At 33.6% G+C, this 15,242-nt stretch overlaps 1 protein-coding gene across 4 annotated transcripts in view; it reads left to right on the plus strand.

The window, feature by feature from the left end:
* The window catches only part of Dus4 (Dihydrouridine synthase 4), a 308,706-nt gene that overhangs the window by 128,014 nt on the left and 165,450 nt on the right, over positions 1-15,242 (plus strand). For all 4 annotated transcript variants that reach the window (XM_090392282.1, XM_090392279.1, XM_090392280.1 and 1 more), the window contains exon 3: positions 3,600-3,675. In XM_090392282.1, coding sequence (XP_090248408.1) covers positions 3,600-3,675 — 76 coding nt within the window. The remainder of the gene's footprint in view (positions 1-3,599; positions 3,676-15,242) is intronic.

Raw genomic sequence — 15,242 nt, forward strand, 5'->3', positions numbered from 1 at the left:
TTGGACTACTATATTTTTTTCAAAACTGTACTACTTTTTGTTACTTAGATGGTGCCGTATTAGGACTTTAGTCTTGTGTTGCACATTGCAATTACTTATACTAGCCCCACTGTTGCACCGAATTGTGGTTGTCTTGCATTTGTAACAAACTTTGTTTGTGTGCTCTGAAGATGCTGGATATAATACCAGTGAAAGTTAAGCTTTTAAGTTAATAAATAGTTATTTTCTTATCAATCTGTGTTTGCATCAATACCGTTTAAATCCAATTCAAAATGTATATCTTCAGGCTGTCTTTGTGGGGAATCACAGAAAAGTATCTTGTGGATCAATTTTTTAGGATAACCGTTGTTTATAAGGTTATTTGATATCAGGGATAGTTCATCTTTGAGATCTTTATCATCTGTAGTGATGAGAGAGGCTCTATTTTTTAGCATGTGTACGATGCTAAGTTTCTGAGAAATTTGGTGTGAAGAAGTGAAGTGCAAGTATCGACCTGTGTTGGTAGGTTTGCGATAGACTGCAAGGCTGATGCATCTGTCTATTTGTTTCTTAATTAAAGTGTCCAGAAATGTTAATTATTTTTCTTTCTCAAATTCTAAGATGAATTTAATTTTGTGATGTAATGAGTTGATCTTACTGAGAAAATCGAACAGATCCTTTTCTGTGTTTTTCCAAACAATAAAAATGTTGTCCACATATCTCCACCACATTGTGGGTTTATGTTCTAGTTGAGATAATATTTTACTTTCAAGTTTCTCCATGAAGAGATCCGCACATGGGGGTGAAAGAGGGCTGCCCATTGCAAGGCCTCTTAATTGTTGATAAATCGTTTTATTCCATAGGAAGAAATTAGATTTTAAGCAATGATGGAACAGAGAAGTAATGTCTTGAGGGAAGAGGTTTCTTAAAATGTCAATTACTTCATCTACTGGAATATTGCTGAATAAAAATGTAACATCCAGGCTTGCCAGAAGGTCTGTATTGGAGATCGAGATGTTACTTAATTTCTCAGCGAAATGTTGTGAATTTCGTATGTAGGTATCTGAATTGAGATGTGTGCATTAAGGAGACCTGCAAGGTGTTTCGATAATAAATAAGTGGGCGAATTAATTCCATCGACAATAGGGCATAACGGTATTCCATTTTTGTGAACTTTGAGAGAGCCATATAGTCGCGGTGTTAGTGGATGCATCGACTTTAATCTTAGTTTTAAGTCTGTTGGCCAGCTATCCATATTACGTAACATGTTGTTGGTATCATTGTGATGCTTTAATGTGGGGTCTGAATCTAAAACACGGTAGATGTATCAAAGAGTAAGTTAGTGATCTTTTCTTTATAATCTCTTGTGTTTAAGATCACTGTAGAGTTTCCTTTATCGACTTTTTAGATGATGATTTCTTTATTTTTCTTCAACCTGAATATAGCTCTTTTCTCAAGAGGAGTGATATTTTTGTTGGGAGCTCTTGAAGAAGAGAGAATGATAGTGCTTTTTAGTCTGAGATCATTAGCTATGGGTTCCGGTAATGACGAAACTGCCTTTTCTATGTTGCATATGATGTCAACTTTAGGAATTTGGTCAGGGGTAATAGCAAAGTTGAAACCTTTTTTAACTATACTAACTTCTGGTTTTGTTAAAACATGATCGGAGAAATTGAAGGTGACTGTGTTATCTGATAGATTAGGTTTAGACTGAAAACTTTTTTCATAAAGAACGTTAAATTTTTTAATTGGGCTTTGTTTGCTGATTGAAAAGGCCTTGTCAAAACTATTATTTATCATTCTGTCTAAAAGTGACCATAAGTTTTGGTCTAAATTGCTGGAGATATCTTCATAAATCTGATAGCATTGCATATCTACTTTGCTTAATTCAAATCTAATATGTTGTATCCGCTGATGTAAAAGTGCCAAGGATGTTTTAAAATATATATGCTTAGCTATTTGTGAATGGAACCGTTCTTTCAAAATGAGAAACTTAGGAATGATATTATGGTTCCTGCATCTTTTCAAAAAAGTAAGGTAATTTAACAGTTTGGCTTTTTTGAATTTAAGTAGCTCAAAACGACATACCTGGTGTTTGATTACCCCATGGAGGCTATTACATAATGATAAAAAGGTTATTTTTAACCACAAGAACTATAGGAGAGATTGACTTCTATTTGGGTTTATATAGGTCAAATTTATTTCAAACTAAGTTGGAAAATACCGACCCGTTTCGCCAACTTTAGCTGTTTGGCTTTGTCAGGGTAAAAAATAGATGTAAGACAACTTAAACGCTAAAACTGTTACACTAAAACTATAAATGAAGGAAGAACCAAATACAATTGTATTTTTACAAAAAAACAGAAGAACGTGTACATCACACGCATGGAGAGTGTATGATCTCACTTGTTATGTAGGAACGTTCTGTAATTGGCAGAAGATTTAATTCTGGCATGCTTAAAGATCTTATGAGGATCTTCCAAATCTCGGGCAGAATTAATGCTTGGTTGCTATTTAGATTTTGTTCTGAACGGATCTTTGTTATGGCTTCTTTTATGATTCGGGAGCGGAAATCCTCCTCTAAGTAGGGCATGCAGCTTTTGTCCCATTCTCTGGTATGGTTTGTCCTAGAGAAATGAAAAGCTAACCCTGATTTGTCTTCTCTATTATTGTTTGCGTCTCCTATGTGTTCCTTTTTTCTGATTTCAAAACTTCTAGAGGTCTGACCAATATAGTTTAAGCCGCACTAACAGGGGATGTTGTAGACTCTGGCATATTTGAAAAAAGGATGACTGTCTTTTGGAGATCTTAAGAATTGGCAGATGGTCTTTGAAGGTTTAAAAGCCACTCATATTCCATGTGGCTTGAAGAGTGTAGCAATCTTATTGGAAACTGTCCCCGTATACGGAATCACGATAGTGGAATTATAATGTATATCTTCAGGCTGTTTTGTGTGGGGGTCACAGAAAAGTATAATAGTATAATTTCTTTCAGTAACAATGACATCATTTTCACTGAAAGAAAACTATCTATAAGAAAGAAAGTTTATTCATGTTATCATAAATAGAATTTAGCTTGATGTAGTTTCTAAATAAATAAATTTTTTTATTTTTTTTTCACTAGAGTTCATGCCAGTAGAATAACCTGTGATCAAATCATTGTTTCTCTAGCTTACTGTATGTAATGTAACTCAACTTGTCCTCTATATTTGTATATGCTCTAGATGATGATTTTAATATGAAGATCGAAACGTCGAGAAATTAAAAGAGTTATTTATAACATGGTTGTAAAGTCCATAATTTCTAAAATGAATGCTGATCACCGTGCAACACTAAAAGAAAGGAGTAGATAGGAAGTTAGTAATGATATAAGTGTTTCATATTGTACTGTCATATCCTGTACATTCCTTGAGGGTACATGTTACGAATTTGATGATGATGGTGATTATATATGCATTTTTTTGAACAGTCATTTATTATTAATTTCTTTAAGTTGGTTTTAGTCCAGCATCGTGATTAAATTTTAATTTTTTTGCCTTTTGTTATTTATAACATTTTATTTTTAATTGCACATTTTTATATTTTATGGATGATTTTAGGTACTTGTTTTATATTTCATAGATGATCGACCCCTTATAGTTCAGTTTGCAGCTAATACTGCCAAGGATCTAGCAGATGCAACAGAAGTAATATCACAGTATGTTTCTTTTCTTTTCTTTTTTTTCATATATACAAGGGGGAGGAGTCTAGAAAGTTCGGATAAACACTAGACAAAAATGATGTTAAAGCAACTTGATATAACATAAGAAAGAACATATTAGTCACAGAGTTATGAAGGTAACTTATATTCTTATATCCTCGTATATTCTTTCTTGTGGTTATATCAGTTGCTTTAATATCATTTTTGTTTTAGGTGTTTATCAGAACTTTCCAGCCCTCCCCCTCCCTTGCATATATATGCTTGCATTAAAAATTATGAATGAAATTTGGAGGAGCTAATGTTATTTTTAATATTTTCGCCTTTGATTTTGTATGAATTAAAGGAATATTGATATAAATGTAGAAAGTTTTTTACCTTGCCAAGCTATTTTAAACCTGGTTTTACTCCATTTCCCAAGTAAGCAAACAGACAAATAAGTCAAGTTTGCGCCTGCAAGTAGTGCAAGTCTAAGTTACCCCACAAAGTTGTGCATGTTTAGGCAACTCGTGGTAAAGATGGAATAAGCTCTGATCAATATTCTTAATATTTACCCTTAATGCAAAGCCCATCTCCTTGAGTAGATGTATGATGCTATGCATTAAAGGCAAGAGGCCACTACCCAGACCGGTTTTGACCTTTATTGAGGCCTGGCTCCCACTGTGATGAGACCTCAATAAAGGTCGAAACCGGTCTGGGTAGTGGCTCCTTTCCTTTAATGTATAGCATCATACATCTCTTCAAGGAGATGGGCTTTGCATTAAGGGTAAATATTAAGAATAGTGATCAGAGCTTATTCCACCTTTACCACGAGTTGCCTAGACTTGCAGTACTTTGCGGGTCACTTAGACTTGCACTACGGGCAGGCGCAAACTTGACTTATTTGTCTGTTTGCTTACTTGGGAAATAGAGTAAAACCAGGTTTAAAATAGCTTGGCATCTTTAACATATATTATACCCAAGGTAAAAAAACTTTCTACATCTATCTCTCATCCTGAGATTTTTATTTAATAAGGTCAAAGATTAACTTGGGTTGGTAAAATACTTATAAGCTCTGTTTTACTTAACCTTGGTATTTCTAAGCCTGATGAGACCTCAATAAAGGTCGAAACCGGTCTGGGTAGTGGCTCTAGATCTTTCCAAGGTTTTAACATAGTTTTACTTTTGAAAGCTTCAAGAGTGTTGGCAATATTCCTTTCTCTAAAATGTCATTATATTAGTCATATTAGTCAGCTATTTAAAGGCATTTGGACCACAATATTCTTTATAAATTCTGAATAGATATAATCCATCCCAATTTTCAGAGAATCAATAATCTCTACAAGTTCTAGAGATGTGGAAGAGGGGATAAGTGATGGAGCATATTTTTTTTTGGATTTTAGCCTTGCCTTCATCTCTCTCTCTTGTAGTGTATTTGTCACTTGAATAAGTGATCAAGGAGACAATATTTTTTGCAACCATCTCACCAATATTAATGTCATTAATATTGGTGAGATGGTTTTTTCTTTTTTTTGAAACTCAAGTGCAAGAATCAAGTCTTCATATTATTAAAGATCACGGTTTAGTGTTGGTATCTGAAAAGCTGATTGATGTTATTCAAGGCCATGATCCATTTATCTTTCTTACTCTTGTCAACAGTTTAGAAGCATTGGAGTAATTGAAGTTGGCTTGTAATTCTTGAAATAATTTTTAATTTTCATCATTCTATCCAATGATGTATAATATCTTTCTGAAAGCCTCTTAGAATTGTCCTCTTGGTATCTCCTACAATAATTCTAACAGATCTCTCATAGTTTCTACCAGTGGGTTTGATCTACCTCAAATTGGAGTTAACTTGCTTTACAAAGATTCTAATCAACTGTATGAAAATTCCACCTAGGTTTGGCAACAGACTTGATAATATTAATATAAATTCCTGCTGCATAAGTGATAGAACAGTGTTGGCTATTTAACAAACCATTAAGTACTTTCCTGCTGATAGGAAATCATATGTGATCATCATTGCAGGTGTTAAAGCAATGATCAGGATTATATCCTCTTTCCACCCATTGGAAAGAGGATACAATCCTGAATGGAAGCGTGCTTTATCTCTCTTTTAGAATTTAGAATCAAAAATTAACTATAGGTTTTGACTTTCTATCTAGTTAATTAGCATGTCTCAATTAAAGACATCATTTTAGTGTTCTCATAAAGAATGATGTCTGTTGAAATAACCAAAAATGATGCTTGGGCAATAATGTTGAGGAAGAACAGGATTATGCCATATGCACTGGGAGGTTTATATATATTTGTGATTCAGAGACCTCTACACAGAGAGAGAGAGGTACTAAAGCTGTCTGTGCTGGAGATTTTTTATTTATTTATATATTTTTATGTTGCTTTCATCCACAAAAGGTTATTTGCAAACCTATAGCACATTTTGTACTGCTGGTCTGGTTGGTAGATAGTATAATTAGCTATGCTTTTTTTAGGACAGTATGCTGTTGGATTCTGAATATATAGAGATTCGAGTAATTATTATTTGCTTCAGAATCCAACATGATCTTCCATCACAAAGGCTAGACTTGTAAATATTATTTAATGTAAACAACTTATTTTACAATTTAATATTTATATAACTACCTTAATTTTGTCTAATATTTAATTATTTATTCAAAGATATATGTATTAATAATGAAAAGGCTGTATTAAATATTATTAAGCTATTTTATTTATTACTATGTTAATATTATAAGAGTTTGTATTTGATAATTTAACTGCGCATTAATTGAAATGTAAATATTCTCTATTTATTCCTGTTGGTAGAAGTTTAACATTATGCAATAGCTCAATTTTATTATATTTTGTTTTGTTGTCATGGAAACGTATGTTATATAGCTTGCACGAGTTTGGAACAGAACGTGAGGAGAAGGTTTATTGAAAAGAGTTTTAGAAAGAAATCACAAGAATAATTTAGGCGGGAAGAATGGATATAAAAGGGGAAGAACGCTGAAAATATAGAGAGATTAGATAGATTAAGAGAGAGAGAAAGGAGAGGATTGGCATTAGGTTGGAATCGGGGCATTCGGGAATCACAGTGCGATAATAGCGAGTCAGCAAGTCACTCAAGCAACTAATAAAGTCTACTAGTCGAGAGGTGGTTAACTAATAAGTTGTAGAATAACAATTATAGCTATGGAAGACAGCTGAATGACTACTAAATAGACTAGCAATACTTGAGTTGAGATTTAATTTCAGGGCTGACCTGTCATGTCAAGGACACACAGAATCTTGAAATAAAGCATCGAGTAACTAGAGAATAGTAGAGGCTGTAAAATTGAAGTTTACCGATAGCTGTGTTTAGAATTGTAGTGTCTAAAGAATTAATTGAATGCCGGAAGAGTGAACAACTATGCATATAAAACCTCAAGTTAAGGAATTATTGTGTGTTGCCTTATTTCATGAGTGATCAGTAGTACTTTATGCAGCAACGTTTGTTTATGTGTATAGTGATCGATGATTAATTCAGTTATTGCTTAGAAGATTTATTTAATGAGTACCGTATACTGTTAAAGTGTTTACAGTTATAAAAAGTGTTTACGTATAAGTAGATGAAGAAAAAAGATTATCAGTAAGATTATTCCAACCATTAATATTTCTATACAGAGAAGTGTGTGAGTTTCATCCTAGAATTTCCTTATACTAACAGTAATTATTGCAAAGATTAGCTGAAGTGTAAATTTAAAAGTGTTTGTTTGTGAAGAGATGTTACTGCAATTTTATTGTATTTGGAACTTAAGGAACTGTGAGAAAAACTGCAATGGAGATAGCAGAATTACCATTCTATGACTGTATTGTCAGGACGGCTGAAGTGTTTCTAATAACTTAATTAATGATTTGAAGTTAAGTGTAAAATTTGTGATTTTAAAATTAAATGTTTGTTTTTGTTAATCAAAAGTTGTATTTTGCCAGAATCTCTTTTACTGCACCATTCATAAAATATTCGAACCAAAGCGGGAGTGATAAATAAGTTAAATATACTCGGCCAGTATATATAATATTAACACCTAAAAGGAGAGATAGTTGTGAGTTGGTTTATCTTCAATTCTTGAACTAATTCAGATATAAAGTGGCGCAGTCTTTAAATATAAATTTCCTTTATATTTGAATTAGAAATCAACTAGCAACCTTCTATTTTGTTTAAGAACATCATAGTAAATAACATGTCAGATCCAAGGTATAGATTAAAACGAAGTAGGATCCAACAATGCAATGATATTGTGTACAAACACTTTTATTAACACTTACAGATGTGATACATTAATGAACTTTAATGAAATTTACATTTTTCATTACGTCTATTGTTAGGACATTTGCTGTATAAATTTATTAAAAATGATATGTATAATATTTTATATATTATACATATAATATACATTTTACATAAAATATTTTACATATTTTATATACATCACTTGTACAATAAATTTATGGTTAATAAACTATTTTATATATTTAATTTGTTATTTTCTTATTCCAAAAACATTTTCTTCCTATGAATTGATAATAAATAATATTTTAGTTTTCTTTTCATATCCTTGTAAATATCAATTTTTCCTGTCCTCAAAGTATGAGTACTGCACCTATTGTTCTTGATGTAAGTGACTGTTCCATATTTAGGGTGATTAATGTTAGATGACATCAAAGATATAACCAGAAATTTTTTATCTGGAAAGCAGCTGAATATTATCCTCTGCATGAGTTTCTTGTAACAAAGAACATCAGTTTGCTGGTCATTTAAAATTCTTGTTAGATATTCACATTTGGATCCAGAAATACCTTCTGTGTTTGTTAACACGTCTTCAGGATTGGACCAACATTCTTTACACAAGTGTTTAGGAGCTCATATATGGTAATTACATGAGTTCTGTAATGGAAGTATGGTGACATCATTGCTGTAGATCGTTTTGCATTATCCAGGGTGCACCACAAAGAAGATAGTCTACTTTACACTAGTCTAATTTACAGCAGTTATTCATTTAATTGCTATAACAATGATTACCAACACCTCTACAAGATTCTTTAGAATGATGCAAAGTTGCAACATAGACACAACTACAAATTATTATTATTATCCTAAGACAACATGGAGTCACAGACTCATCTAAGAGGTCCATTATGTGCCTTAAACACAACACATTCAAATTCTCTGCAGATACCATGCTCTCAGGCAATGCATTCTAATTATTCACAACTCTCTATGCAAAAAGCCTGCTTCTCATTCCCGTGCTCACATCCTCCTTATACAGCTTCCAGGGATGACCTATTGTTTTCTCCCAATCTCCCACCATTTTATGAAAAACGTAATGTTAATCCTATAACAACCCCTTACCAACTTGTACATTTCTATCATACCATTCCCACTTCCTCTTATCCACTAGACTGTAAACTTGCATCTTCTCAACCATTCTTCATTTTCAACATTCCAAAGATCAGAAACTAGTTTTCTATAACGATGATTACAAACATTGAATTAACAACACTGCTACAAGATTCTTTAGAATGATGCAGAGTTGCTACATAGACACAACTACAAATTATTATTACCTCTGGACCCTTTCCAACATCTTTTCATCCTTTCGAAAACCAGGTGATCAAATATGTGCATAATAATCCATGTGTGACCTAATCAGCGCCTTATACAATGGAACCAGAATCTCCTTATTTCTACAAATCGGTATCATCCACTTTATTGCCAGGATTCATTGTTTGGCCTCAAATTTGAACACCTCTTCAGAGAATAGTGAGATTTTACATTGTTCCAACTAACTCAGTGAGGGAATTCATCTATTTCACACCTACCTTATTTAACCTTCTAACCCTTGGAATATATTTAGACATTGCGTGTACTAGGCAGTTCTTGAATATCATGCAAGCTGTCTCCTGAGCTTCTCATTATCACCAGCCTTGTAGTTCCACATATACCCTTTTCTCACAGAGGTCCTCACACTGCTGGCAAGCACCCAGGTAATCATTTCATGGTCACTCTCACCAACTGGAGGGTGATTTGACACTCTCATTTATAAATACACCCTCTGATAAATGATCAAATCCAAAACCCTCTGTCCTCATGTGCCCTCTGTTACATACTGCCTGAGTTAGTTGTCCCTCAGAAACTCAAGAAAATTGTTTTCTTTACTTCCAAGTGCTATCTCATCATCCCAGTCTATATTGCCATGATTAAAATCGCCCATAATCATCACCCTTTTCTTTTTTGCTTGGCTAATTTGATTATACATTTCATGGTCATACCATCCATATTACCAGGTCTATAACAACATCTGACTAAGTATTTCATTCTATTCACCTCTATCTCACACTATACTGCCTCAAAACCACTGGCACTGTTTCCCTCTTGCATCTTTACTTGTATGGACATAACTCTTTCTCTATCATCAATAGCGCTCTCCCCTCCTCCCTTTTGACCCTTTCTATCTTCACAAAATACATCATACTCTTCCTCATTCAACTATGCCTCACTTATTCCAACAATTCTTGGGTGAACAGACTTGATTAATGCAACCGTTCCATTTGCATTGTTTCTTACACTTCTAGCATTTGTTTACAAACATAACAGCTCATTCCTGGATCTATAGCAAGTTCCACTGATACCACTTATTAGATGCGACTTCTCCATGCTTAACTCGAGCCATTTCTTTTTCATCCTTATTCATCTTAGAACTTTCTTCATATTCAACTGTTTTCCCTTGATCCCAGGTCATCCCCTTCCCCTTTTGTCTATACATGCATTCACATCCTGTTGGAGCATCAACCTTTTTTTCATGCTGTGTTCCCTGTCCACCCTGAGCCTCCCCATTTCCCTGTTTTTCTTGCACACTTGTTCTCTCATTCTTTATACTCATGCTACTCATTTCTTCATTCATAACCACCACTTCAGTCTCTCCTTTCATTGCTTCATTCTCGGCACTCCTTTTTCTACTTTCCAGCAGCAGTCTCTCCTAGTGACTAACACCAAAACCATTCAAATGCAGTCCATCACTCTTATACAATTCAATTCATCCTTCAAACTCATTCCATACATTAACAAACTGCACTCCTTTCTCCTCGCACATTTCTGCTGACATATCGTTCACAATCTTCACTCTCTGCCTCATTTCATCACTGTCATACCTGGGCAACACATTGAGTACCTTTCCTATCACACTATAATCTTTTATCCATCTCAACAACCATCTGATATTCAATCTGACATGTTCGTTGTTCTAAGTCAAGTCATTTGTCCCTGTTACCACTACCTACTCTTTTGTTTGCTTACTTTTACTTCTCATACCCAATACCTTAATCACTCTATTCAGGAAAAACAAACCTTGTGCATCCTCTTGTCACCACACCTCTAATCATTGAATCCCCATACAACACCACTTGCAGGTCTTTTGTTACCTTTTTCCTAACGACATCATTTGTTTTTATCGTTTTCACTGTTCCATATATATCTCGAATTCTCTTAACTTCACTCTGCATTCATTTCACCTCCTGCCTCATCTGAACCAACTCAGCTTTCAAATCTTGTGTCACATTTTTGCTCTGATTCACTCTCTCAAAATAATTTTTTCACTGTTTTTCACCATCCCTCTTTTCTATCAGACAAGCACTCGTCCTCCTTTTGACTCACTACTAACACTTTCAGTTACCAGTACACTACCACTCATCAAGTCCTCATTCAGCTCACACTTCACACACTCTCTTTCCATCCGCTTTAAATATCCATAATTTATCTACATAATCAAACATTATGTAGAACATTATGTCGAACATAGAATACATAGAACACACCTCACATTTCACGAAACGACTGAAATAAAAATTAAACTCTTGCAAAGACAAAGCCGCCACCACCATCTTTTCTTTGCCGATTACTAAGCACTGTGTTTAATGATTCCATAAACAAACAAGCCACACCCTAAAAACGCTGCAACTTAACTGCTACCCAACTTTTACAACAACCCTTACTCATAAACACGCTTATTTATAATTAATTATTCCAAAAAACTTATCTGAAATGGGTGCACTTCTTCACACACACCACAACTTCTCGTCGCAACACTAGCAATATTTTAATTTGATTAGGTTTAGTTTCTTAGGGAACCTTCAGTAATATAAGAAACAACTATATGCTCAAATTTGATCTGAATTAATTGGACATTCTGACTTATAAATATGTCTTTCGAAGAGAGAGAAGAGAATTTTTTTTAAAAATTGCTTTTTAATTATTTTTCAGTTTTCAGAAAACACTAGTTTTTATTAGCTTGGACACTTGCACTCTGTTGAATAAAAGTTGGCAGATTGATAATATTCACCTTAGTACTAAAGGTACAGCAGTTGAATTTGGTTTGGTTCTTTCTTGTAATAAGAAAATTGGTAAATCACTACAAGACCTCTTGTAGTGATTTATATTAAAAAAATACAAGTGGACCTCCTACTACTTGTAGGCGGTCCACTTGTATTATTGTATCTGCTTGCTTGATTTATTCAGTCTTTCACAATGTCCATCATGCTGAGAGGCCTGTATGAAGTTATAATTTTTTCATACTCATTAAATTATGTACTTGAAAAAAAAAAAAAAAATAGACTGATTCTTCCCTTTCTCAGACCAGCTCTGTCAAGCATTTCAGGATATTTATATCTATAATATAATTAAGAAGCATTTCATAGTAGTCTTAGCATTCTATTTTTTGGAAAAGTCCTATGGGTAGCAATATAAAACATCCACTATGAAAAAAATAGCTATATCCCCTTTCTGCTTGCAGTAATGAATAATTCAAAATGTATGTAGAAAGATTCTGAAAAAGTCTCACAGGAAACTATTCTGGCTGTTCAGGTGCTGTTCCTTTACAAGAATTGTTAACTCATCAGTTATGCAGAAACCTAACATTTGGTAACATGTCCTGTGAGACTAGAGAAATGATACTAGTTCAAAATCTATACATTCATCATAAAGGGAACAATGGTTTTAAGTGAAACGACCTGCCATTGATTTATCTTTTATACACAAAATTTGATCCATACTGAAACAGAAATACTAAATGAATGGTATAAGTTTGTGCTTTCAAATCCGAGTATTCACTTAGATCTTTATTTCATGTATTCTCATGTCAATAAGAAATGGGATTCACATGATGTTTCACATCGTTTTGTAACAGTATTTTTTTACTATAGTATTTAATCTTATTTACCTTTACAGATAGATCTAGAGCAGTAATCTGCTACTATATAGCAGATTATGCAATGAGAGACGTTTGGAAAGAATTGTAGAAGCAAAAATAAAAAGTAAGAAAGTAAAGATTGTGAGTCTACTGCCTCAGTATGATAGGACAGAACTGAGAAGAAGAGCCATGATTGTCAATGAGAAGATTGTGCAGGAGGAAGGAGCTCCAATGCCTTCAACAGACAAGTAACTTGGCTTCATGTAAACTCGACTAAAGCCAGGATTGATTTTTGATGGTGAAAAATCTCCAATAAACTGCACTGTGCAGTTTTTATTGATGTACGGAGTGAAATTGATGGACAGAAAGACTTATATATACCTGATGAACTACATTTAAATAGTTTTAGAGTTAGATGTTTGGAGAAAGTATTGTTTAGTCAAAATTCCTGTTACAAAATATATAGCAGAATCTTAAATAGAAAACTAATGAAATATTCCAAAAACTTTATTTTAGAAGAGCAGAATGGATTTAGAAAAGGACGATCATGCATAGACCTGGCCTTTTGCCTAAAATTAATAATAGAGAAAAGAAGAGAATACAATTTAGAAACACATATTGCATTTATTGACTTTGAAAAAGCATTTGACAAAGTTAAAAGAAGCATTTTATTTAACATATTAAAAGAAAGACAAATACCAAATAATCCTAAAAGCTATAAGTATATATGAAAATAATCAAATACAAATAAGATTAAATCATGACCTATCATATACAAGAGAGATAAACCAAGGGGTCCGACAGGGATTTCCCCTTCTCAACAACTCTTTTTAATGTTTACCTAAATGAAATAATAATAAAATGTTATAAAAATTTCCATCAAGGTATTAAACTTTCTCCTACTGTGAACTTAACTCTCCTTTTTGCTGACGACCAAATAATAATTACAAATTCTGAAGATAACTTACAGAAAGCTATTCGAGATCTAAATGAGATTGGTAAAGATTACGGTATGATAATATCATTTAACTACCCAGGATGTATGATCACATATGAAAATGAAAAAGATATAAATGTAAAAATTGCAAAATATTTAAAAATAACAGGTGTAATTAATTCTATATTTAAACCAAACCTAGTTCAAAAACAAACCAGACTAAAAGTATACAATACATTAGCCCTACTAGTCTTATTGTGTGGAAGTGAAATCTGGACAATAAAACAAAAAGACAAACAAAGATTAATAACAGCAGAAATGAAGTTTATGAGAAAAACTGCAATGTATACTCTATTTTATCACAAAAGAAATGAAGAAATTATGAAAGAATTAAACCAAGAATCAGTAATAGAAAAAATTAAAAAATATAAACATAAATGGATGGAACATTTTCAAAGAATGAAAATAGAAAGATTACCAAAACAAGCCTTAAAGTATAAGCCATTAGGAAAAAGAAAACCAGGACGTCCTCTTAAACGATTCAACGATGACTTCTAAGGCCGGAACAGGCCACACTAGGCCTAAATCCTTGATATGCATGATGATTGTTTAGTGAGAGTGTGGTAGTACAAAACCAGGGACACTTCATCGAGGGAGGAACCTACTCTACAGGTATCTGTCTCCACCACTTTCATTCTTCTTTGATCATCTACTGCCCTCCACCACTAGTATTTTTTGTCTGTAAATTGCCTGTGTCCAGAAGGCCAATTTGTCTGTATGTGGGATGAAAAATCCGAGTCTGGGAGAAAAAACTCTGCTATCTCCGTATGAGATCGGCTAACTCGCCTTCCATTGGGAGAAAAAAAAACATATATAAAGATTATGCAATGCTGAATGGGATTTCACGAGTTTCCGATTTGAGTGGATTGGTAATGATGTTACGCAAGTGTAACTATGGGTACAAAGGGATGTTGAAATGCAAATGCAAGAAGTATCAGGAATAAGTGAGGAGTTTTTGGCATTGATTAGCTTGACTTTGCTCAAAATTGTAAGCATCAATGAGAACTGGTTGACAGAAAATTATATTGTTACAGGGATAGAATGTAAAGGGTATTGTATTTTCAGGGAGAATAGAGGGAACAAAAGGAGGTGGGGTATTGCTGATGATAGCTGAAGAATTACAACTAACAAAATTAGAAGTTAAAGAGGATTTTAGGTCTGAGAGAGATTGTTCATTTGAAGCTGTCTGGTGTGAGATAGAAGCAAATAGGAGAAAATACATTGTTGGGTTCTGCTATAGACCAGGGGATCCACAGGAAGATGTAGATGCCATGTATTGGCAGATTAACACAGTGAGTGTAGGTTGAACAGTTATTATAGGAGACTTTAACAATGTGGACATGTATGGGAGGGAAGGAAAGGGGCAT

Source organism: Typopeltis vanoorti, chromosome 5, assembly GCF_054136105.1.
Source record: "Typopeltis vanoorti isolate ZY-2024b chromosome 5, IOZ_Tvanoo_1.0, whole genome shotgun sequence".
In the NCBI taxonomy this organism is placed as follows: domain Eukaryota; kingdom Metazoa; phylum Arthropoda; class Arachnida; order Uropygi; family Thelyphonidae; genus Typopeltis; species Typopeltis vanoorti.